The 25362-nt window shown below is 48.9% G+C and overlaps 1 protein-coding gene across 1 annotated transcript in view; it reads left to right on the top strand.

Moving 5' to 3' along the window:
* Positions 1-25362, top strand: part of OTUD7A (OTU deubiquitinase 7A) — a 208576-nt gene that overhangs the window by 171211 nt on the left and 12003 nt on the right. Inside the window, exons 7-11 of the mRNA XM_072950654.1 lie at positions 1151-1252; positions 4869-4996; positions 5701-5813; positions 19707-19834; positions 20820-20969. Coding sequence (XP_072806755.1) covers positions 1151-1252; positions 4869-4996; positions 5701-5813; positions 19707-19834; positions 20820-20969 — 621 coding nt within the window. The remainder of the gene's footprint in view (positions 1-1150; positions 1253-4868; positions 4997-5700; positions 5814-19706; positions 19835-20819; positions 20970-25362) is intronic.

Genomic DNA, 25362 nt, shown 5'->3' on the forward strand with positions numbered 1-25362 from the left:
TTAGCTCAAATCAGAGCCAAGTCAACAGTGACGACATTTCTGGGAGAAGCTGTTTTGGGCTTTTTTTTCCCCTGTGCTAATCCCGGTCTAGAAGAGACGTATTTACTCCTCAGCTCCTCATAATTTTCACATGATATCACTTATATGTGGAATCTAAAAAAAAATGATACAAATGAACTTATTTATAAAACAGAAACAGACTCACAGATATAGAAAACAAACTTATAGTTAACCAAAGGGAAAGGTGGGAGATGAATTAGGAATTTGGGACAAACAGATAAACACTACTATATATAAAATAGATTAACAACAAGGACCTACTGTACAGCACAGGGAGCTGTATTCAATACCTTGCAATAACCTATAATGAAAAAGAATACATATGTGTGATAACTGAATCACTTTGCTGTATCCCGGTAACTAACATTGTAAATCAACTACATGTCAATAAAAATTTTTTTTAAAAAGGGTGGGGGAACTGAAGCTGGTTGTTATGGTCTGCTCAAAGCCACATGTCTTGAAGGTACAATAGTACATATACAACATTTATAAGACTCCTCAATACACAACTCAACTTCTAGTCAAGCAACATTATAATATTCAGGTTATTAGAGAAAATATTTTGATGTCAATAAAATTTGTTTAAATCATGAAAAAAGAATATATGCATATGTATACATATGTACGTGGGTATAACTGGACCACTTTGCTGTATACCTGAAACATCTCAAATCAACTATACTTCAGTGAAAAAGTTGAATGTAAACCATTTTCTGAAAGGTATGTATGCATCAGTAAAGAAGGATTTTTTTAAATAACTTTTGGGAGGGGACACTGTGTTCAAGGAAATTACACAAAGAAAAATTTTGTATTTTGTGTAAAATACGCTCCCAGATTCAAGGAGAGGACGCTTTAGTCTTAAGTTTCTTAACCCTCTTGCTAATTCCTGGGAGGATTTGGCCATTTTTTATCTAAGAGGGGAAAAAAAATCTTTATTTTATTTGAGAAGAAGTAGTCAAAACATTCCACCTTACCACAGAAGTTCTCTAGAATCCTCGAGAAAATCATCCGCTGATGTCTAGGCTTCCTTAGTAAACACAATTGCCCCTGCTGCCCGTCCTGGGAGTCTGAACGTGAGCTTCTGTTCCAGGTCGCCTGAACTGGTGGTCCACTGTGTGCACGAGCTGTAAACGGCTTCTACCCTTGGCCACGACGGGGGATGGGAACTGCCTTCTACATGCTGCCTCACTGGGTAAGCCCCATGGTGTAGACAGAGGGTGCTAGTGCCCCCGGCCTGCTCTGCGTGTTGTTAAGAGACAGTCATATACAAACTAGAGCCACGTGCTTCACTGTCACCTGGAGGAGTTCGTAAGGGATGGAGTCACCAATCCCAGCCCTTCTTTTCAAGTGCCTGGCAGGCTTGGTGGGGACAGAGAGCACACACAAGGAAAGGAGGTCTGAGCAGAGCTTCAGGGATGGCCGTTACAGATCATGATCTAGAGCAACCAAAGAGGACTTCCTGGAGGAGGTGGGATTTTTTTTTTCCTGAGACCTGGAGAACTTGAAAGAGTATTTTAAAAAGGACATTCCAGGCAGGGAGACCATGTAGATAAAGCATAAAGGCAAGAATTGACAGGGTGTTTGGAGTCAGGGCTGAGCTCTGTTAGGTTCGAGCAGGACATGGGGAGTAGTGTATGAGGTTGGGCAGGTCTGGGGCCACCACATTGATTGTAGCTGATGCACTTAGACTAACAAAAAGACAGATGTAGGTACCGCTTGGGTAAATACCATGGAGATCGGCACAGTCTGCATGTACAGCGGAGAGGTCAGCATCTTCCTCCAGTGGGGATGCGAGCTTCTTGGTTGCAAAAAGCGACACCAGCAGATGCATAGGTGTGGGTGGCAATATTTGGATGCCTGAGAGTCACAGTAGGCTTTCTGGAAGCTCAGTTAACCCTCCTGGACCCAGGCAGGACTGGATTTGTGCTAGGGACCCCAGCACCAGGACTGGGTGCTCCTGAAGTTTAAGGTCCCACTCCACGGATGGGATCCCCAGACAAGAACATGGTCCTCGTTGGCCAGACTCGCCTCCCCAGCTGTACATGACCTTAACCTGATGCTGTGACCAAGAGCAAGGAGCACACCCCAGACCTCGCTTCAGACCTGCAGTGAGGCCTGTTCAGTAAGAGGCGGCCTGAGATGAGACTGAAAAGGCTTAGAGGGAAATGTACACAGTCGGGGAAGGACCTGGAGATGCCCAGAGGAGAATGGAGCCTGGGAACATTCCACATTCCGTGGGCCTGACAAGGGGTGATGGGGAAGACAAGCACACCCACCTACCTGCTGCCTTTCTGCGTCAAAACTAATGTGTTTCTGTCAGTTGACATGATAAAAGTATTCCACGTTCATCATAGTAAAATAAAAATCAACAAGCACACTGCCTCGGGAGGGCCATTTTTCGCACGTTGGTCTATCCTTTTCCACTCTTTTGTCTATTCTTCCAGTGAAATTGTGCTCTCACTGTGTACAGTTTGGAATCCAACCTTTTTCCCCTGAAAATGTTACCGAAACTTTTCCATGCCAATCTTCAAAACCCTGACTTTGCTAGTTGTGTCCTGTTTCATCATAACGTAGGAACTCTCTCCCCATCCTGGAACTTACTTCACCCTGTTCTGTATAAAACCTGGAGGAAGAATATGAAGAAAGAGATGTCTCATCTGTGTCACCCAGCAACCTCTTGGCAAAGAGGCTTTGCCCTGGAAATGCCTTTGCCCTTCGGAAACTCAGTGGGCAGAGACACAGTCCCCATCACCACCGCAGATGGGCAAGGCCACAAGCCAGATGGCCACACGCCCCTGGTGCCCTGTCTGCTGGCAGGTGTCTCCCTGTGAGCCCGGCAGGCCTCCCGAGTCTGCCTGGGATGAGAACACCTCCCCTGGGTGGGCCTCGCTCCAGCAGCGAGAGAGGCTGGGTCGTGACTGAGCCTGGGCTCTCGGCCGGTTGGTCCTTTTCTCCCGGTGGTACTTTGTTTCCCTGTTGTACTCAAATTGCTGGACCCCAGAGGACCAGGACTGCCCAAGAGGCCATGAGACCATCATTGGCAATGCTTATCAGACCTGCTGACCAGTCCTGGCACTGACCTAGTTTCTGGGGTACACATAGAAATGATGGTGATCCGGGGGTCAGGCTTGTGGGCAGACATTTATGGGACAAAGAGACCCTCTCAACAAGAGAGACCCAAACAAGGAGCCGTGAAGCTTAGACTGGACGAGGCGCTGGCCCTGTTCGGGAGAGACCAGGAAGGAGGCTGCAGGCAGGTCTGATGGACAAGAAAGCTCAGCTTGACCTGTTCTCAACAGGATCATTGATGGCCTCCTCCCTCCCTCTGTACCATAGAAAAGGACCAAAATCTCACTTGATGGGAGGCCCACAGCAGTCCCCTGGTTGTCACATACCTTTGCACTAAAGGATGCATGGTGAGGAGGGCAGGGTACAGCTCAGTGATAGAGTGTATGCCTAGCATGCACGAGGTCCTGGGTTCAATCCCCAGTCCCTCCATTAAATAAACAAGCAAACAAACAAACCTAATTATCCCCTCCTCACAAAAATTTTTAAAAATAAGAAATAAAGGATGCATGGCTAGATGGAGCCTCTGATTATCAGTCAGTGCAGGTCACCGCTCTCTGAAAGCTCTCAGAAGGTCCCAGCTCATTTAAAAGCCCGCCTTTCCACTCTTCACCTCGTCCTCTCCATCCCAGCTCCAGCCACCTTTCCCTCCTTAGTATGGCTCGTAGGGCCCCCTCAGGACTGGCCCCGGGCCTTTCCCTCTGCCCGGGTCGGTGACTCACCTCCATCCTTCACCACTCAAGTCCTTGCTCCAATGTCTCCACTCATACCACAACCAAATCACCCGCCACTCTGTCCTCTTGGCCTGCTTCTCCCCTTACGGTGCTGCTACCCCTGACATGGTATGTTTCATGCTGACCCCATGGTTCCCCCCACTGCCAGATGTGAGCTCCGTGAGATTTTAGGAATGTAGTTGGTCCTGGTTGCTCCTGTGGTTATTCCTCACCGCTATATTGAAATAAGTATGAAATTCAGTGGAATTAGTGATATTCAATTAAATAAGTGAATGAACGAATGAATGAATGAATTCCTCCATTCTTTCCCTGAAACCAGAGCTGCACTTTCATGGTGCTTCTTCAACTGACTGGGTTTCTTGGCCATTTCTGAGCTTCCCTGAGGGCATACTCAGACATGCCGGTTTGCCTGCATAACCCCTGGGCACCTAGCACACGCAGGGAGGGGGCAGTGGCGGGAGCCTCTCCCTCGGAAGCTGGCAGTCTCCCTGGGGCCCGGATGTGTGCATGCTGTCCTCTGACGCTCTGCTTCTCCGGAGGCTGAGATGCCTTAGGCTACAGACATCAGATGCAGCAGACCCCCAGTGAAGCCAGTGTCTGACTGCCATCCTGGCTTGGAGCCCTGCGTGAGGACACATCACCAGCTAGTCCCCACAGGTCTCTCCCACTCAAACCCCAGACCTGGACAGTGAACATTACATCCCCCAGAGCAAAGCTGAGAGGTTGAGGGTGGCCCCAGAGACAGGCAGCACTTAATGAAACTGCAGTTGAGTTAAAGGGGGCGGTGCTCCTTCATCTGCCGCTGCATCCCTGGGAAGCATCAGACGGAACAGGGGGAGGTGCCTGCTAGTCGTGAGAAGTGCTCAGCTGAGTAATGAGAGGTCTCTGTTCACACAGCCGAGGGGACCAGGCTGGGTCAGTGGTGGCATTTCTGTCACCTCATGGCTTACTCCCCTTCCTTCCTCACTTCCTTTCTCTCTCCTCTGCTCACGGGCCTCCCGGCTGCAGGAATGTGGGGTTTTCACGACCGGGACCTAGTTTTGCGGAAAGCTCTCTACACCATGATGAGGACAGGGGCCGAAAGGGAAGCCCTGAAGCGGAGGTGGAGGTGGCAGCAGACGCAGCAGAACAAGGAGGTAGGTACTCACCAGCGTGGCAGAGCCGGGTACCACACCAGGCAGGGCCAAGGGCCATGTTGGGTCTGGATCTGAGCCCCAAGGCCAAGTCTGTCTTGTGAAGTCAGGAAGAAATGGCCCCTTCCCCCATTTAAAGCCACTGAAGAGGAGCCTGTTACAGGAGCTCAGCCCCTGCCCACAGTGGCCAGACATCCACTCACACCATCTGTCCTGGTGTAGCAAGGAAAACCAACTCCCTTCACTGGCAAAGCTGTCCCGACCTGTCAGGTGAGGGCTGCTGGGGACACGAGGTGGTCCTGGCCCTGCACACGGCCCCAGCCCCAGCGTGTGCTAGGTCCAAGGAGAACTCTGATCTCTGACCCTTAGTGAGCATGGCCCTTTGCTGGCCTGCAAGTCCTTGGAGCTGGGCTGCCTGTGGTCCTTTTAAGTTTCAGTGGTTTGCATGCAGGTTAACATTTGGTGATTCCCACCCCAGAGGATGACCCTTGCTGCTGAGTGGACTTCCGACAGCACTGAAGATGGAAATCAGGAGTTCTGAAAAAATACTGCCCGTAGCAAATGCGGACAGTCCTTGGCCACCAACAGGTGTGCCCGCCCCAGGGGCTGACAAGCCAGAGGTCAAGCGCGGGGGCCGCACTCCCCTGGGGCCGGGGTGGTAGTGTGGAGGCCCCGGCCGCCTCCTGAGCCCCGTCCCTCTGTGCCAGTCAGGGCTGGTGTACACCGAGGAGGAGTGGGAGCGGGAGTGGACGGAGCTGCTGAAACTGGCCTCCAGCGAGCCGCGCACGCACTTCAGCAAGAACGGCGGCACCGGCGGCGGGTAAGTGCTACCCCGGCCCTTCCAGGCTCTCCCCGACGACGAAGGCGGCGTGGGGAGTGTGAGGGGGAGCCTGTGGGACCTCCAAGCTGGGGGCAACACAAGGACCCCCAATTTCAGACTTGAGAATTCTACCGAGGACGCAGCGCGGGGTGGTGCGGGACGGCGGGACCCTGCCGGATGTTTGGGGACACGCACGCAGCCCCTTTGTGTACTCCCCCTGCAGAGGCGTGAGCTCACACGTGCCCACCCACCCCGCCTCCATTTCGGGCGGCGGTGGGGAGGGGCTCAGCCTGGGCGGGAGGCACGGGTGGGGGTGGGTCCCACACTGCCCATGTACTCTCCAGGCTCTGAAGCCACAGACTGGTGGTTTGGATTTTTTCATCTAAATATCTCATTTCTGGCTTCAAGAGGTCACAGTGAAACCAAAGATCGTTAGGCGAGCCCAGCATCTCCCAGACGGGCTCCGTGGACGTCATGCGTGGTCCCGGCCCAAAGGCTCTGCGGCTGCGCACACGCGAGGAGTAGCTGTCCCCGCAGACGCAGCTAGAACGTCCCGGTCCCGGTCCCGGTCCCAGTCCCAGTTCCAGTGTGGGAATGAAGGGCGGGCCAACGGCAACCACAGTGCCTTTGGCCCCGGAGTGCAAAAGACACGTTCGTACTTTTTCAAGCTGAGGGCCAGGTGGTCAACCCCAGAAAAAGCCTCAGGCAAACACAGGACCTGTAGGCAGTGCGTCCTGGCCGCCCCCTCTGGGCATCCGGGGGGACCTCAGCCTCCGCCACAGCAGGGTGGGCATTTCCCCCACAGCGCTGGACCGAGGCCCGTCAAAGGCGAGATATTAAGGAAGCCCGTGAACACTCTTCCTACGGGGCTGTTTTGTTGCTTTGTTTTAATCATAAGGCGTGTCTGCACCAAAAGTCTATCTTGTTAGGACATTTGGGGACAAATATTCTACAGACTCAATCCATTCCTGAAAACACCGCTCTGTACTCTCCCACACTGCTGAGTCATGCCTGGGATGTGTCTAAAGTGTTCCCGGCCATCCTTGTCCCCATTGCCCCTCCAGCCTCTGCCGCAGGTGCTGGTGGCCTGGATGCAGCCGGAGTCACTTCCTGGGTGGGAGAAGGGTGGGGAGCGACAGCGGTAATGATACGAATGGCAAGTGACCGTCGCCGCATATTGTGTACCCCGAGTCCTCTCATCCAGGAGGCACTTGGCAGGCAGTCACATGGCTGGTCCAGGCCATCTGACTCCTAAGGCCATGGCCTCCTCCCTGGGACCAAGGGGACTCAGAGCAGGAGAGCTGAGGGTGCAGCATCCGATGCCTCTTTATCCCTGTCTCCCCTCACTGGGACTCAGGTGTGCTGAGATCAAGGCAGGACCACCCCATAGTGGCCCCTAGGTGATGGTGATGGGCAGTGGCAGTGGCAGTGTTCCCTGCTACCCGCTTCTTTCCCCCATCTCTTAAGCCTTGAAGATTATAGGGTGAGGGGAGAGGATGTAGGACCAGCTGACCCCTCACCCAGCCCACAGGCAGGGCGCTCGGGTGTTGCTGAGACCTCCAGACCCAATGGTGCTGCCCTGGGCCTCCAGATGTCCCCCTCCTCCAGGACCCCTTCACCATCTGTTTGGTTTCAGTTGTACAGATGAAAGTGTGTCTCGTCAGTAGGGATGAATGTCAAATGGGAGATGTTACTTTTCCCCCAACACATCCCCTGATCTTTTGGAGTCCGGTCCATGCAACTTGGACCAGCAGGTTCTGGGGACAGGCGAGCATCACACTGGCCACTGGCGTCCTCTTCCATCAGGCGGCGCAGAAGTGCTGGGGAAGGTGGGCAACACCAATGCTGGCAGGACTCTGATGGGTGCCGTGGGAGCACCCTCTTCCCCGTCCCTCTGCCGGACCATGGCTCAGAAACGCTCTGCAGAGTGGTGTCCAAGCCCCGTGGCTGGTTTCTCTTGGATTTCAAATGGTCCCAGGGGCTCAAATCCTCCCCCACCTCATTGCCCTCTCGAGCCAGGGCACAGAGTTTGCTGGCCAGATTGACTGCAGCCCGCAGGATGGGCCCCTGGCCCACAGCAACAGGTAAATCCCAGAAGCAGGTGGGGAGCTGCTAGAATCAAGGCTATTTTGGTTCTGACACGTGGCTTTTGTAAACACGTGAGCTCTGTGAGAGACACCAGCCTTTAGTCGCCATCATGCGATCCCCACACATTTTCCTCCCCTCTGGTCGGCTGTCATGTGGTCATGCCAACCGAGAACAGAGCTGTTTCCTCCCTCCAGGAGAGGCTCCCCGGCTGGGGGATCTACCTTCCTTTGGGGTTCAAAAGTCCAAAAAAGAGACTTTCCCTGAGCAGGTTTTCAGCGTCTGCATTTTGCCTCTGTCTTCTCTGGAAGAGGTTAGGAGGGGTCCCTCCTCAAGTTGAGCTGAGGGATGTGAAGCATCCCTGAGGCTCAAGGGCCATGGAGATGGGTACCCAGCGCCTGCCCCAAGGCTCTGAAAGTGGAGGCTGGATGCCCCCGGGGGTCATGCATACTTCCCAAGCTCCGGGCATGAATCCTGGGAGGTGGCCCAGGACAGGCTCTCTTCAGGACTCTGCCTATGATGAGGGTGAAGCCCAGAGGCCAGGCCTGAAGGGCAGGCCAGCCATACCCCTGGGTACCAGCCCTGTGTCCAGGGAACAGAGGGCAGAAACCCTCAGCTGGGGGGAGGTCTGAAGAGCTGCAAATGCACATCCTTGGAAGTGGGGTCAGCACTGGGGCCTCCCCCAAGCCCAGCGGGCACCCGAAGCAGGAGAGCCCTGAAGGACTTGGCTGCCCTCTAGCCTCTCCTCTCTGGCCTGTGCTGGCCCCACAGGGGACATGGGTCCTGCCAGAGGACAGGGTGGAGATGAAGGGAGAACCAGAGAAGAACTGGGTGGGCTGCAGTGGGCTTGGCTCAGGACTGACATAACCCCCAGAACAGAACAAGGAAAAGTGATCAGAAAGGTCATGCAGATTTTCCAGAGTGCATTCCGGGGAGGGAGGGCTCTAGTCAAGAGAGCACATTTGCAGGGACAATGGTGAGAAACACGAAAATGGCTTTCCTTGTGTTGGCTTCCACACCAGGCTCCCTCAGACCCTGGCTCCCGGGGGTGAGGGATGGTGCTGGCTGGTCCTTCCCTCTGTCCGGCTCCTGCCAGCTCCTGGCCTGCTGTCACCAGCACAGATGGGACAGAGCACACTCTGCTACTCCCTGCCTGGACACTGGCCCTGCATCACTGTTTAAACCAACTACTTTCCCAGAAAGCAACCAGGTTAAACATCTGAAGAGGCCGAAGGGACTGAGGGTCAGACCTGGGGATGCCCTTGGTCCACCTCCTGACTTCCTCCTGCCCAACTCGCAGTGGCCCTTCCCCAGGCTCACTGGCTGAGCTCTGTCAGGAGACTCCGGAGGCAGGGATGCATGTCCACAGCTGGCTCAAGGAGAAGGGCAGGGACCAGGCTGGGGTCCGGGCAGAAACCACCATGGACAGGCTGCTTAGGACTGGTGACCACAGAGTAAGGCGCCCTGTGAGACCCCAGGAAGACTAGGATGGTGTGGGCTTCCTGCTGAGCTCAGATGCAGGAGAAAGAAGGGATGGTACCTGCAGATGCAGACGCGGCAAGCACAGTGAGATCCAGGACCAGGCAGAGGCGGGTGCTTCCGAGCGGGGTGCAGCTCAGAACTGCAGGACCAGGTCTCTCTGACACTCCTACTTGCAAATCAAAATGTGTCCTTTTCTCAGTGGCTAAAATAAAAGAAATCAGACGTTCTGGGCTGCGGCTCCTCCAGGGACCCTCTGAGGCGCCACATGTGAAGCCTGACCTCCAAGGGGGCTGCTGGGTGTGTGACCACCCCACAGCCAAAAGTGAACTCAGCTTGCCTATTGCCAGAGCCTCCATCCCGGGCGCTCCAACCCACGTGGGGACTGTGAGGAAAGGGCTGTTCCCCAGAAGGAAAAGGAAAACTAGGAGGAGAGAAGGAAGTAAGTCCACCCTAAGTTTGCACAGAAACCAGTGCTGGAGGGAGATTATCCATCACCGCCCCCCTCGCCATACACTCTGAGAATGGAGACCGTGTGCAGCAGGAGGAACCCATGCTTGTTCTAAAACTGCTAAAATCTCTGAACGTCAGTTAGTGACAGCCTCGGGTGCTTCATCCAGCTTCAAGGCAGCTGAGAAGTAGGAAGAGGGGCTGCCTGGTGGACCCCGACCAGAGACCCAGATGACCTGGGTTAGCATCTCAGGCTGGGTGTGTGATCTCGAACACATCTCCCAAGCTCTCTGAGCCTCCGTGTTGCTCAGATGTACAATGCACTTGGTAGCACCCTCTCTGCTGGGCTGTATCCACTTTTGATGGTTGTGTAGTAAACAGCGCCAAAACTGAGTGGCTTATATAGCAAAGCCTCCAGATATGCTCATGTTCTGGGCATCAGCAATCTGAGCTGGAATTGCCTGCGGCCACTCAGGTAGTCCAGGATAGCCTCACTCACATGCTCTGACTCTCGCTGGCCTCTGTCCTGGTGCGTTTTTATCCTTGAGAAGCCTCAGGCTCCTTTCAGTCAGGGCAGGAAGAGGGGCAGCCCTCACTGTGAAGGTGCTTCTCAAGCCCCTGCTTGCATCGGGTTTTCTGACGTCGCACTGGCCAAAGCAAGTCTCGTGGCTGAGCCAGACTCTGGGAAAAGAGAAAGAGACTCCATCCTTAATGGGAGGAGGGGCAGTCACATTGCAAAGGGACACGTTCCCGCGAATAGGAAGGATATGTGTCCATCTTTTTGACGATATCACCCTTTTGACTACTGTCGCTTTGTAATAGATCTTAAAATTCAGTAGCATTATTCCTCCAACTTTATTCTTCCTTTTTAATATTTCTGGTCTTTTTTTTTTTTTGCTTTGCCATATAAATGTATGGAATCATCTTACCTATATCTGGAAAATATCTTGCTGGAATTTTTACTGGTATTGCATTAAATCTATACATGAATTTGGAGAGGATTGAAATATATAAAATGTTGAATCTACTTACACATCTTTTTCCATGTATCAGGGAGGCACAGTATGTCTCTTCATTTACTTGGGTCTTTGATTTGTTTCATTAGCATTTTACAATTTTCAGCATCAAGTTCTATGCCTGTTTTATTAGATTTATACCTGAGTGTTTCATCTGGAGTGATTGTAAAAGGCTGTGTGCGTGTGCATGCACACGTGTATGCAAATGCACTTGGGTCTGTGTTTTCATCTGGGTCAGCAGTCGTACATTGCTAGTTATAGAAATGTGATTGATGTTTGTGTTGTCTTTGTTCTGTGATGTTACTAAACTCATTTGTCAGTTCTAGGAGGCTTTTTAGATTCCTTGGAATTTTCTACATAGACGTTCATATCATCTGTGAGTAGGGATAGTTTTATTTCTCCCTTTCCAGTCTCTTCTTCCAAGCCTTTCATTTCTTTTTCTTGACTTATTGCACTAGCTAGGACTTCTAGTACAATGTTGAGTAGGCATGGTGAGAAAGGACGCCCTTCCCTGGTTACCAGTCTTAGAACTCTTTCATCAATGTGCTATTTGCTGTAGGTTTTTAGTATTTTTTATCAGGTTGAAGAAATTTCCTTCTGTTCTTTTTGTTGAGAATTTCCATCATTAATGAAAGTTGACTTTCATCAAATAAATTTCTACACCAATTACTATGATGTGTGGATTTTTCTCCTTCTTCTTGAGACCATTAATATGATCAGTTACATTGAATGATATTTGAATATTGAACCAGCCTTGCATTCCAAGGATGAATTCGACTCTCTCTTTTGTTCATTCAGTTGGGCAATATTGTGTTGAGGATTTTTGCATCTGTGGCCATGGAGGTTCCTGAAACGTAGTTTTCTTTTTACATACTACTGCCTTTGTCTAGTTTTGGTATCATAGTTATGTTAGTCTTATAAAGCAATTTGGGAACTATTACTCCCTCTTCTATTTTCTAGAAGAAATTGTATGGAACTGGTGATATTTCTTCTTTAAATATTTGGTAGAATTCACCAAATCTACAAATTCATCTGCAACCAAATTTTCCTTTTCAGAAAGTTATTCGCTATAAATTCAATTTCTTTTATAGTTAAGGAAAATAGAAATAAGTAGGTTTGAGTACCTTGTTGTTTTTGAGAAATTGTCCCATTTCATCTAAGATGTTGAATTTATGTGCATAATATTATTTGTAATTTTCCTTTTTTAACCTAATATATGGAGGGTACTTTGGTGATATTCCCTCTTTCTTTTTAGATTCAGCAGTTACTGTCCTTCTCTTTTTTCTTTGTCAGCCTTTCTAAAATTTTATTAATGTACTGCTCTTTTAAAAGAACCAATTTTGGTTTAAATATCTCTATTAGTTTCTAGGTTTTAATTTCATTGATTTCTGCTCCTACCTTTAGAATTTCCCTCCTTCTACTTGTTTTGGGTTTATTTTGTGCTAGTTTCTCTACTTTGTTCAGGTAAAAGCAGAGATTGTTGATTTGATAGCTTTCTTTTTTGTAACATATGCATTTGGGGGCTATAAATTTCCCTCTAAGAACTGCTTAGCTGCATAGAACCAATTTTGATATGTTGCATTTTTATTTTCATTCTGTTTAAAATATTTCTAATTTCCCTTAAGATTTTCTCTTTGACCACTGAATTATTTAAAATTGTATTATGTAACGGATTTTTGTTGTCTTTCTGTACTGATTCTAGTTTAATTGCAGTGTGGTCTGAGAACATAATTGGTATGATTTTAAATTATTTGAAATTTGTTAAGGTTTGCTAAGAAGTGAATGTATTTTCTATCTTTGTGAATATTCCATGTGCATTTTAAAAAGATGTGTATTCTGTACTTGTTGAATGGAATGTTCTGTTGATGTCAGTTAAATCCAATTGATTGATGGTTTTGTTCAATTTTTATATATCCTTGCTGATTTTCTGTCTACCTGTTCTTCAAGTTACCAAGAGAGAAGTTTGGAACCCTACAATTATACTTGGGTTGTTTCTATTTCTCCTTTCAGTTTTGTCAATTTTTTCTTCTAAGTATTTCAAAGTCTTATTGTTAAATCCATGTTCATTTAGGACTGTTCTGTCTTCTTAGCAAATGTATCCTTTTATCATTATATAATATGTCTCTTTATCCCTGGCCATTTTCTTTGCTCTGAAGTCTACTTTGCTTGGTATAGATAAAACTTCTTTTGATTAAAATTTTCATGATCTGCAATTTCCCATCCTTTTACTTTTAACCTACCTGTATCATTATATTTGAAGTGAATTTCTGCAACACAGTGAATAGTTGTTATCATTTCTAACAATTTCTATCTTTTAACTGCTGCGTTTAGACAATATATATTTAATGTAATTATTGACATGTTTGGATTTAGATCTTCCATTTTATTGTTTGTTTTCTCTTTCCCTCTGTATTTTTTTGTTCCTCTGTTCCCCTTCCCATGTTTCAGTTATTTGACTATTTTATAATTCTATTTTAATTTAATTTTTGTAATCTTTGATATCTCTTTTTATAGTTTTTAAGTGATGACTCTAGTAATTACAATATGCATACTTTAAACAATCCTTTTTGGAATTCAAGTGAAATTCAAAATCCATTACCACCATATAGGTCCCTTATCCTCTCCCATGTGTTATAATTTTAAGTATTTTATCTACATCCTTTAAATACCATATCAGCTGATGTTGTCATTTTAATGTGAATTTTCAAATATATAGTAAAGAACTCAAGAGAAAAAGGATAGTCTATTATATGTATGCAGATGATGACCATTTTCTGATGTTTCAGCATTTCTTGAGGTATCATTTTCTATCAGTCTGAACATTTTCCTTTAATTCTTTTAGAGATTTGCTGGCCATGAATTCCTTTACCTTTCCTTTATTTGAAACTATCTTTATTTCACCTTTATACCTGAAGGATATTCTACTGGGTATAGAATTCTAGTTTAACACCTTTTTCTTGCTGTACTTCAAAGATTTTGTTCCTCCTTCTTCTGACCACCATGGTTCCAGATAAGAAATCTATAGTCATTCAAATTAGTGTTCCCCTGTTGAATGTGTCACTTTGATCTAGCTGCTTTCAACATATTTTCTCTGTCCTTGGGTTTTGACCATTTGATTTTGTTGTGTCTGGTCATGGATTTAAGTTTCTCCTCTTTATTTCTTTCAGCTTCTTAAATCTATAGATTTGTGTCTTTTGCCCAACTTAGAAAATTTTCAGTCATGATATCTTTAAATATTTTTTTCTTTTTAGGAGCACTGTGCTCTCCTTCTGGGACTCTGGTAACATGAGCATTACACCTTTGGCATTGTCTGACAAGTCACTGAAATTCTCATTTTGTCAGTCCTTTCTTCTCCTCTTCTACAGATTGGAATCATCTACTGATCTGTCTTCAGACTGACTGACTCTTTTCCCCTCTCACCTGCAATCTACTATTGAGTCCATTCAGTGAAGTTTTTCTTCCAACCATTGTATTTTTCGGTTCTAAAATGTCCGTCACTTAATGGAGCATCTTAATAATAACATCTTCAAAATCTTTGTCAGATAATTCCAACACCTGTCAACTCAGAGTTTGTGTCTTTTGATTGTTCTCTTCCTTGGACATTTGAGATTTCAGTGATCCTTCATCCGTCAAGTACATTTGGATTGCATCCACAGCATTTTTGATCTTATGTTATGAGACTCTAAGTCTTGTTTATAATCTATGGAAGATGTTGACATTTTTATGTTAGCAGGCATTCAGCCTGGTTAGGTTCATACTGCAAGTTTCCACCTGCCTTCTCTGGACTGTGGTTCCAACTTCTTCAGTTTTTAAAGCCTTTGTTGTTGTTTTTGGCTAAGCCACACATCACTCAGTCTGTGACCTGGGTGGTGGTCTCTTCAGTCAGTCCTTGGAGCCTTTGGGGTACTGATGAGGACCAGATCCAGGCATGGGCAGCTCAGGGTTGGGGAGAGGGGAGTCCAGGAGTTCATAAACTACCTTATGGGATTGTCTTGTGAAGCTCTGCCTTTTTATAAACTGCCAGGTACTTAATCCCCTTTCTGTCTTGTGCACATAGCCCTGTCCTGAGCCCCTGCTCATGCAGGGCTTGTGAATGGGTCATATTACACCCTCCTCAAACTGCAGTATCCTTTGGTGCAACCAATCCAATGCATCTTTAGGATTCTCTTCCAAACCCTAGCTCAGTGCTGGCCACATGGGGCTGTGTGTTCATACAAACCATGATCCAGGACCAGCAGGCAAGTGGAGGCACCACTTGTGCCTCCACACACACCCTGGGGAGGCATTCCTGCCCGAGGCTGTGACACCAGTGCCCAGACCTGACCTGTTAGGAGGCAGGGAGCCCAGGTCATCCCTGATGGGATGAGCGCTCACACTGTTTTCCTGCACAACCTTTGACTGGGAGCTGGAACAGGAAGGGTTGGCCCTCTTAGAGGATCGGGATTCTCTAGAGATTGGTAAGGACAGCATTATCAGGCAGGAATTAGAGCTGTGCCATCTAGCAAGCACACTCATGTGTTATGTTACGCGTCAGGCATGGCTGTGAGGCTGTCAGTGTCATCACCAGTGATAGACCTGAAACCTGTGATTCAGAAAATGAAATCAGTTCCCAATGTCTCACAACCCGAAAGAGGCAGAGCCAGAATCTGAACCTGGGACTGGCCGCAAATGTAAACCCATGCTCTTAACCAATGTGAAACAGGCATGGAGAGTCAGAATCAGCAACTTATCCTGAGCTTTGTGATGAAAATAATCAACTTTGTTTTCGAGCATTTTATAGAAGACAAGGTCACTTGTTCTTTTGATGGGGTGGATCATGGAGGCTGAGAGGCTGTTAAAACAAAGAGAAAAAAAGACTGAGAAGAGGGAGTCCTTCGAGGACTCTTGGGCAGCCCCAGGGAGCACTTACACTCTGGTTCCCCACTTCTCTTGTGTGTTTCTCCTTCTGTGACTGAGTTTCTATAATTTCATTGTCGTGTCTACATAAGTTTATAGTGTGTTTGCTGCCTTTCTCTTCAATTGGACTTTTTCAGAAATAACTGGAATCCTAAATGCTTTCACAATGCACAGTCTCAGGGATGTGAACATAAGTCAGTCTTCTAAGGACAAGTGAGTGGCTTTCCGCTGCTGGGAGGTGCCCACACTGCGGGCTGGCACTCCAGGGTCAGAAGTTGGCCCCTTGTGGGAAGCAAGGCATTCTTAGGAAGAGTCCTCAAGGTTCTGTGCCTCCCACCAGACAACCAAGCAGAAGGAACATTCGTTCACCCAATGAGGTCTCACGTTTGCCGATGTGGAACCCAGGTCAAATCTTTAAAGACTTTGCTAATTGAAAATACAATCGAAGCCAGCAAGGCGGCACCCCAGGTAGCGGCGGAAGGGCACAGTGCAGATTTGGGGGCATCCTGGCTTAAATGGCAGCCTTAAAGCTCACCCCAGCAAGAGTCACAGACCAGGAAACCCACCTGGGCAGCTTCAGGGTCCTGCCCAAGGGCAGTCAGCCGGCCATGCAGAGGGGCATGTTGTACCTCCAAGCTGTCTTCTCTCTGCTGCTAATTGTCTGGTTCAACTGTCCACCTGCTTGAACACAGGAGCACTTGACCCCACACACCCTCTGAACTATGACTGGACAGGATGATCATCTGAGATGTTTTCAGATGCACACCCAGGGGCATTGTGTTAGCCTCGGCTTGAATGTATGTCTTCAACACACTCCTCTTCCACTTCCCTTCCCTTCTTAAAAAAATCCAGTCCTAAAGCCTTAAGGTTCAAAGCAAGGTGGGCATCTGCAGTGGGTGGCGAGGGAGAAGGGGGTTGGCAGGACACAGAGGACCGAGGCCAGGGAGTCAGAGCCAGACAGAGTGAGAAGGGCATCTCAGGGGAGGGGCAGCAGCATTGGGGGATTGTTTCCATAAAAGGAGATGGGTCAAACAAGGAAATAGATCAAGACTGATAGAATCCAGGTGCCTCACTGTTGGAGGAAGGCGTTACAAGTAGAATGAACTTGTCCCATTAGAATTGAAAGAATTAGGGAACTCAAAGATCCAGATAGATAGTAGAGAGATGATAGATAGATAGATAGATAGATAGATAGATAGATAGATAGATAGATAGATAGATAATAGGTAATAGATGACAGATGAAACTATCTGTGTACGTGTGTGGGTGTACACACACACACACACGTCCCCTACCTCTATTTACTGAGTCTAAGGGCAATGACATTAGCAATAATCATATTTTGGCTTCTAAACACCACTGTCCACTATTTAAAAAAAAAAACAGGAGAAATGGCTGAATCCAGGGCTGAGGCAGAAGATGAACTTGGACCACCTTCTTGTGCTGGAAAGCAAGAATGTGCTCTAAAAACCAATGCAAATATTAACTAGTATATATAAAATAGATTAAAAACACAAATTTCTTCTGTATAGCACAGGGAACTATAATGGAAAAGAACATGAAAATGAATATATATGTATTATATGTATGACTGAAACATTACACTGAATGCCAGAAACGGACACATTGTAACTGACTAGACTAATAAAAAAAATGCAGGCTGTCACATGAGCTTGAATGAGCCCCGCTGACCAAATTAAGTAGTATCTGAGCATCAAAATAATCACACTAATGAATTATAACCCATTGGATAAAATAGAAGCCGGGAATCCATCATGATAATAATGTAGCAGGGTTTGGTGAGGAATGGGATATGGGTGTGGGTTCAGAGTTCCTCCCCATAAAATGCGTATTAATTATGGAGGGGAAGTGAGCAGCTGTGCAGAGGGGAGCCTGGCAGATGGCCCTGAGGGAGACCGGGTCACCACCAGGACACCCAGTGGGATGCCACGAGAAGGATGCAGCGGAACCCAGTCTGCTCTGATTGTGAGCAAACACAAACCTGGACTGTAGACATTCGAGACGGAACCAGGCCTGCAGCCTTCAAAACCTCCCAGGTCGCGAATGTCAAGTATGCCGACGAATGTTCCAGACAGAGGGAGGGTAAGGGACAGCACGGCCCGATGCAACATGTCACCTGGCATTAGAGCCTCTGTTCAGAGGCCCTGCTGGAACAGCAGGCAGATGGTGACTGGGGTCTGTCCTGGGGACCAGACCCGGTCCCAGTGAGGATCCTGTTGTGATTCCAGAGGCGAACGCCCCGTTCACAGGAAATGCACGCTGACTCCACCAGGGGGATGGGATTTCAGGTGGGCAATTTGCTTTCAAGTGGTTCAGGGAAAAAAGTTATACTTTATGTGCAACTGTTTTGTGAGCTTTTGGGTGCTGCCAAATTTTTTAAGGTACTAAAATAAGATATATTAAGGCACTAGAAAAGTGAACAAGAAAAAACTTGTGCAATCACAAGTAGGTACAATCACAACAAAATCCCCAGGTGACTGCCACGTGTTCCCAAGGATTCACAGCCTTCGTTCAAGAAGCAATTGTAGCAGGTGGCTGCAGGCTGTGTATGCAGCACTGTTTGTCCAGGCCATCCCACCCCAGGGTTCTCAAGAGGGGCCATACTTGCTGGCTCTGATCCCCACCTGCTCCAATCCTCACAGATCCCCTTCGGTTAATTCTGGGGGCCCTGGATCAACGCAAAAAAAAAAGCATAACGTAAAAATTGAGAATTATGTTTTGTTCAGCAGACATTCTGAGGACTTAAGCCCTAGAGGCAGCCTCTCAGATTGCTCTAAGGGACTGCTCCAAAGAGGTGGGGAGGAGCCAGTATATATATATATATATCTATAGGAGTTTTTGCTTCAAAGACCAGGTAGTCAGAACATCAAAAGATGATTGTTAATTAGAGAAAACCAGATATCTCAAGTTAAGGAATTTAGTGCTTTTCTATATATGAGAAGATGTGAAAGTCTGGGCTCATGGAGATCATTCCTTTGCTATGCACCTAGCTGTCGAGGGCCAGTGTCCTGTTCTTTCCCACCCCAAGTTCCCTCAGGAGGCACTGCTGTGGGTGGCTGCAGTGGCTGATGGCTTGGTGGCTGCAGCGTCCTTGGTTTACTGATACGGTGGGAATATATTTCATTCACAGCCCCCATTCGAGTGCCCAAGAGGCAAACCTGGCTGGCACCAGAGATGCCACAGAGGTCCCACTGAGCTGGGGACAGGGGCTCTCCCCTCTTCCATGTTTCTTCTTTTGGGGGTAACCTGGTTGTTGAGAGACTTCAAGGCTACAGTCCTCTGTCCAGATTCTACTGTTCCAAGTGGAAGCAATTCTTAGACCTGCTCTTTCCCTAAGCCGGGGACAAGAGTCAGGGGACAGGCTGGAGAGGGTCCAAGTGGCCAGAATTGGGCATCTGTCACTCCCTCCCTCCCACTAAGGCAGCCTTCTCCCCACCCTCTTATGTTGGGAATTCCCAGGAAAGCCCCTCAGAGCTTGGAAGTCACAGACCACCCCGGGCCCATCAGATGTTTCCAGGCACGCCTGCCAGCCCGCGGGTAAAGCTTCAGCCTAAGCTGCTGGACGTAGGAGTGAACCCAAAGGGAAGCATCCATCCCCCTGCTCCCACCGCACCCTTGTTACCCACCCTCCCCAGAGAACCGGCCCCGCGTACTTGAGGTGGGCTGCCTCTGTCACCAGGGAGACCACATCTTCAAGGTGGCCAGCAGCCCACTCCACCGGGTTCTCTATACCTCAGGCTCTCCCCTGAGACCACCCAACCCAGGGTGGGGGTAGAGAGCTGGAGCCGCTGTGTCTGCCATCGCTGGGTGGTGTGGAGAGAGGTGGCCTCAGATGGCCATGACGGCTGGGGTCCGGGGAGGTGAGGTCCAGAGGGGAGCTGCTCTGTCCTCCACTCCCCCGTCCTGACTCAGTCCAGTGACAGGCTTGCTTTGCCATGTCTCCCAGCGTGGACAACTCCGAGGACCCCGTGTATGAGAGTCTGGAGGAGTTCCATGTCTTCGTCCTGGCCCACATATTAAGAAGACCCATTGTCGTGGTAGCAGATACGATGCTGAGGGACTCGGGCGGAGAAGGTAAGTCTACATGTGATAAAACATGTATTTTAAATTTTTAATTTTTGGGGGTGTAGTTAGGTTTTTTTTTTTTAATGGAGGCACTGGGGATTGAACCCAGGACCTCGTGCGTGCTAAGCATGTGCTGTACCGCTGAGCTGTACCGACCCCTCTGCAAAACAGATGAGCTTTCTTCCTCAGCCAGAAAGCATACATCCCAGTTAAGGAAGACACAACCAAACATCACGGCTGGGCTTGGACACAGAGCCTTACTCTGCCTGGACAAAGATCCTGTTATTTCTCCGCGTGTGTTTTTTTTCCTCCTAGAGGAAGGAGGGATTGCTTTCGGCCAAGCATCCACCCTGGGTGTCAATGGTGGGCAGCCAGCAGAAATCTGGCTAAGTCAGGGTGGGAACCAACCCCGAGGGGCTCCCGGTGTCCACACCCTCCAGCAGTGCGGGCCTTGTCCCAGGTCCCCTCCTGCCTCTCTGCACGTGCATTACAGAGGAGAAAGGGAAGGAGAGACCACAGAGTCCCTTGCCAGGCTGTGGTGGAGTCAGGACGGGGGGAGGAGGAGGTGAGGATGCAGGCCATCCCTCCGGGGTGGACATTGTCCCTTGATTTACCGACAAGGAGCCCAAAGCCCAGGGAGGCCACACGATGTGCCTCCACCCTCAGCTGAGGCCTCGGAGGGACTGGGGTCAGCCCAGGCAGGGAGGGCTCCAGGCATATCCTCCCTCCTGCCTTGCTGGAGCCCACTGGGAGGCCACACTCTCTGAACAGGAGGAACAGGGGAGGGTCTGGGATGCTAGATGGACCTGGAAGGTCACCCCTTCCCCGCCCTCTCGTGGCCGTGGTTATCACAGTGGGCAGGGGGCTGGGAATACATTGGTCACTCCCAGGGCCGCCTCTAGGGACACGGGAGCAGAGACAGGCCTCCCATAGGGATCCCTGTGCCCGTGCCCCCTCCTCCTCCCCGTGCCCTCACCCTTGTTTGTGTCTGCAGCGTTTGCTCCGATCCCATTTGGAGGGATTTACCTGCCCTTGGAGGTGCCTCCCAACAGATGCCACTGCTCACCTCTGGTTCTTGCCTATGACCAAGCGCATTTCTCTGCCCTGGTGTCCATGGAGCAGAGAGATCAGCAGAGAGAACAAGGTACGCCCGCCACCACCTGATGGTGCCCGGGGTGGGGGACAGAGAAGGGAGGGATGGTCCTGGTGGGGCAGGAGGCAGTCCACCCTTAGACAGCTCTTTTGGGGGTGCCCTTTCACATGGGTGCATATTTTATGTGTATGTAATTAATCTTCGGTGGAATTTTTAAAAGTTCCCCTAATGCAGAGTCGACAAACTGCAGCCCACCACCTGTTTATAATAGTTTTATTAGAACCCAGCCAAACTCGTTCAAAGGCGTCTTGTCTGTGGCCACTGCTTTTGTGCCCCAGCTGCAGAGTTGAGACGCAGCCACAGAGATTGTGTGACCTGCAAAGACTAGAATATCTACTAACTAGTGCTTTGTGGGAAATGTTTCCCAGCCTCTGCTCTAGAGTAGGCTTTTGGATCAAAAGATGGAAATTTGCATTCAAACCATTACATGGGAGTTTCCTGCCAGAAGCCATTTCAGGGCTGCAGAAAGTCTCACCGGGCTAGCCCCACAGGCTGCGCATTGCACACTTCCAGCCACCAGTAAGATGGACCCGTGTGGAGCTTGTCTTCAGTCCATGCGTTATGTGTCTGCTGTAGAAATGGTGGGGGTTTTATTTGGAATGTTAACTGCTGATGGATGTGTGACCAGCTCTGCAAAGAAGGGGAAACCCCTCCTTCTGTCACTTCTGTCTCTGGTTACACGGAGATTTCCCAGGAGACTAAGGAAGGAAAGACAGATGGATTTCAGGGTCGCCAGCATCACTGACTGTGGTCCCAGGAAATACATGGTGGCTCATCACATGGTGATGTGGGTCCGGAAGGAAGGGGAGCAGGGCGGCAGCTGACTGTAACAGACCATCGCATTACTCTCCTGTACTATTTCCAAACATCTTGCCTTGGCCACAGGGAAACATATTTCATCATGAAGCTTTTTGGCCAGTGAGTGCTGGCCCCTCCCTCATGGCTTCTGGCTCTCCTCGAAGCTCCCTGCAGCTCTTGGGAGGCAAGAGGGCCCTTTCTCAGGACCTGGGATCCAGGCCAGGGGCAGGACTTCTGGTCCAATCTCCCAGAGACTCTCTGTGGTCAGGGGAAGATCAAGGTCCCACGTTGACCTGTCCACTTCTCATGACCGCTGCGGGGCAGGTGCTCCAGGGCCCCCTTCTGCACAAGCAGAAGCAAAGCACATATAAGCAGCTCCTGCTGGCTGGGTAACTTCTGCACAGCGTGTCAGGGCCTCACACGTTTTTGGAGAGAACACAAATGCTCTGCAGAATTTGAGGCTTTAAGCATTACTACCCTCCTTCACGGAGCTGATGGGTGCTAAAGTCCAGTAGTCCTGCACTATTTGTTTGGTGGGGGGCCAAGGGTCCATTCAGTGAATGCATCCAGATTTCAGGGACCCAAAGACAACAGTGCCTCTGCCTTGGGATCCTCACTACCTTGTAGGGGAGACAGTCCAGCCCACCACGCTACATCCTACCAGGCAGGATATGCCCGGAGCAGCCACAAGCTCCATTCAGCTGGGGAGCGATTATTCTAACAGAGGAGAACAGACAGATGGGCAGACAGAAGAGAGAGGTGGGCTAGAACAAGTCTTGGAGGCAGCTTGTGATGACAAGAGTCCAGTACCAGGGGACAGAACAGGCCTGAGCCAAGGTGCTGGGCTGTTGAAGGGGTGTTGCTAGTGGGTTGCTGGCACGTTGCTGGCATGGAAGTGAGCAGATGTTGTAGGAGGGTGGTGGTGCTGTTCACTGCGTGGCCTAGGGGGTGCCACGTGACCTTCCAGCCTGTCTCTTTGTCTGTCACCAGTACCGCAGCACCCACATCCCTGGGGGTGAACCCTTTTCTCCTTCCCTTCTCCACTCTCCTTCCCTTCACCCTTCCCCAGTCCTCTGCCATTTCTTCTTTCCCTTTCTCTTCCTTTCCACCCACTATCCATATTTGGTCTCTTTTCATTGGACATGTTTAAGGACATCACCACTCAATTATGGACATCACAGGACAGTCCCTCCAGACACTGAAATCCTCAGTCACCTCTGGAAATCCTGCCTATCCTGAAGCCAAACCTTTACCCTGATCCTTAAACGTTGCTTCAGAGATAAACCTCGAAGCCTTGATTAGCTAGCTCCCTTCCTGGCCACAGTTAGTGCCCAACATCTCCCCCAAAAGGACCTGCCATAGGTGGGAAGAACAGTACAGATGCTGTCTGGGAAGTCGTCTCCAGAGGGAGCCTACCCCAGGGTTCCTCCAGGGCATCATCCTTCTGTCCCACACTACAGCAGAGGCTATAGGAGGCTTCCTGAAAATACTAGATCCCAGCAGTTCAGCTTTTGTCATCCCAGTGGTTGTGGATGGTAAGGAGAAGCTAAGAAGGTGTCAGGAACTTGCCCAGGGAATAGACTCAGCCTCTCTTCTCAGCCTTTATGATGCCAAGGAAATGGTAGCAACCACAGAGAGCCATGATATAAGCCTCCAAAAGAAGATGGTTCAGAATAGTATTGGGCTGCAAGGGGCTCAAAGGAGGGGACTGCTGTTATTGCTTCTCTAACAGTGAGTCCTGAGGTCAGTGGTTCAGGGCTGATGCAGCAGCTTTACACATTCTCAGGGAATCAGGCTCACAGCCTCTCCCTGCTCCACCCTCCTTATGCAGCCTCATGGTCATAGAATAGGTGCTGCAGCTCCAGGCATCACATCCACATTCCAGGTATCACATCCACATTCCAGAGTGGGCCAATTGCTTCTCTTCTTGAAAGTGTCTTTTCATTTGAGAAGAACAGCTTCCCCAGGAATTCGTGCTGACATCTTACTCCCCAAGGCTGAGCTCCCCACTTGCAGTTTCCTGACTGCAGAGCAGCCTGAGAAGTGAATGCGTTGGCTGAAGGAGGGGGTGAGGTGCTTGGTGGCAGTTCAGGGAGCCAGCTCTTAATCAGGGGATGTGATGTTTCCAGACAGTTTCATATGGACTTTCCTCTTTCTTTTGCCATCAATGACCACTCATTCAGGGAAGGACAAAATGCAAAAAAGAGTTCTTTACCAACTTGGTTCTTTGGAAATAAAACACATTGGCGGTCAGGCTGTCAACCCCTTAAAAAGCAGTGGTGTGTGAGGCTGTCAGTGCCATGCTTCTGAGAGGAAAACTCATTCTTCTTTAAAGGCAGACAGATAATCAGTGTTCCCCTCCCCGCCAACCCCAGCACCATGCAGCCGCCTGCAGATCTCAGGTTCAGGGTTGCCTGCATGAGGGGCAGTGCATGCACAGTGGTGGCACCCTAGGAGGAGGATTTTGGGGGGAGGGTCCTGGCTGAGAGCCAGGAGGGGTGCACCCTGGGCCTTTGCTTAAATGGAAAGTTTTTTATAGACACTGACGTTACCACCTCCTTAGCGCTCTTGCCATCGCGGACCAAAGACCAGAAGCTGAGTGGGAGGAAAGTTGGTGGGGAAACCATCCTCCTCCAGAAAAGAGTCTCTTCAAGAAGTGGTGCTGGGAAAACTGGACAGCTACCTGTAAAAGAATGAAATTAGAGCATTCTCTAACACCATACACAAAAATAAACTCAAAATAGGTTAAAGACCTACATGTAAGACTAGATACTGTAGAACTCCTACAGGAAAATATAGGCAGAACACTTCTTGACATAAATCACAGCAATGTTTTTTTCTAACCACCTCCTAGAGTAATGGAAATAAAAGCAAAAATAACAAACGGGACCTAATTAAACGTAAAAGCTTTTGCACAGCTAAGGATAGCATCAACAAAATGAAAAGACAGCCCACAGAATGGGAGAAAATATTTACAAATGATGCGACCGACAAGGGACTAATTTCTAAAATATACAAATAGCTCATACAGCTTAATAGCAAAACAAACAAGCAACCCAATCAAAAACTGGGCAGAAGACCTAAATAGACATTTCTCCACAGAAGACATCCAGATGGCTAGATGGCACATGAAAAAAATGCTCAATATTGCTAAGTATTAGAGAAACGCAAATCAAAACTACTATCACATCAGTCAGAGTGGCCATCATTAAAAAATCCACAAATAATAAATACTGGAGAGAGTGTGGAGAAAAGGGAACCTTCCTACACTGTTGGTGGAAATATAATTTGGTGCAGCTATGATGGAGGACAATAAGGAGTTTCCTTAAAAAACTGGAAATAAACTTACCATATGATCCAGCAGTCCCATTCCTGGGCATGTATCTGGAAGGAACTCTAATTCGAAAAGACACATTCACTCCAATGTGAACTTATAGCAGCACTATTTACAATAGCCAAGAGATGGAAACAACCTAAATGTCCATCAACAGATGACTGAATAGAGAAGATGTTGTATATATACAATGCAATACTACTCAGCTATAAAAAAAAGAATAAAATAATGCCATTTGCAGCAACATGGATG

The sequence above is a fragment of the Vicugna pacos genome, chromosome 27 (assembly GCF_048564905.1).
Source record: "Vicugna pacos chromosome 27, VicPac4, whole genome shotgun sequence".
In the NCBI taxonomy this organism is placed as follows: domain Eukaryota; kingdom Metazoa; phylum Chordata; class Mammalia; order Artiodactyla; family Camelidae; genus Vicugna; species Vicugna pacos.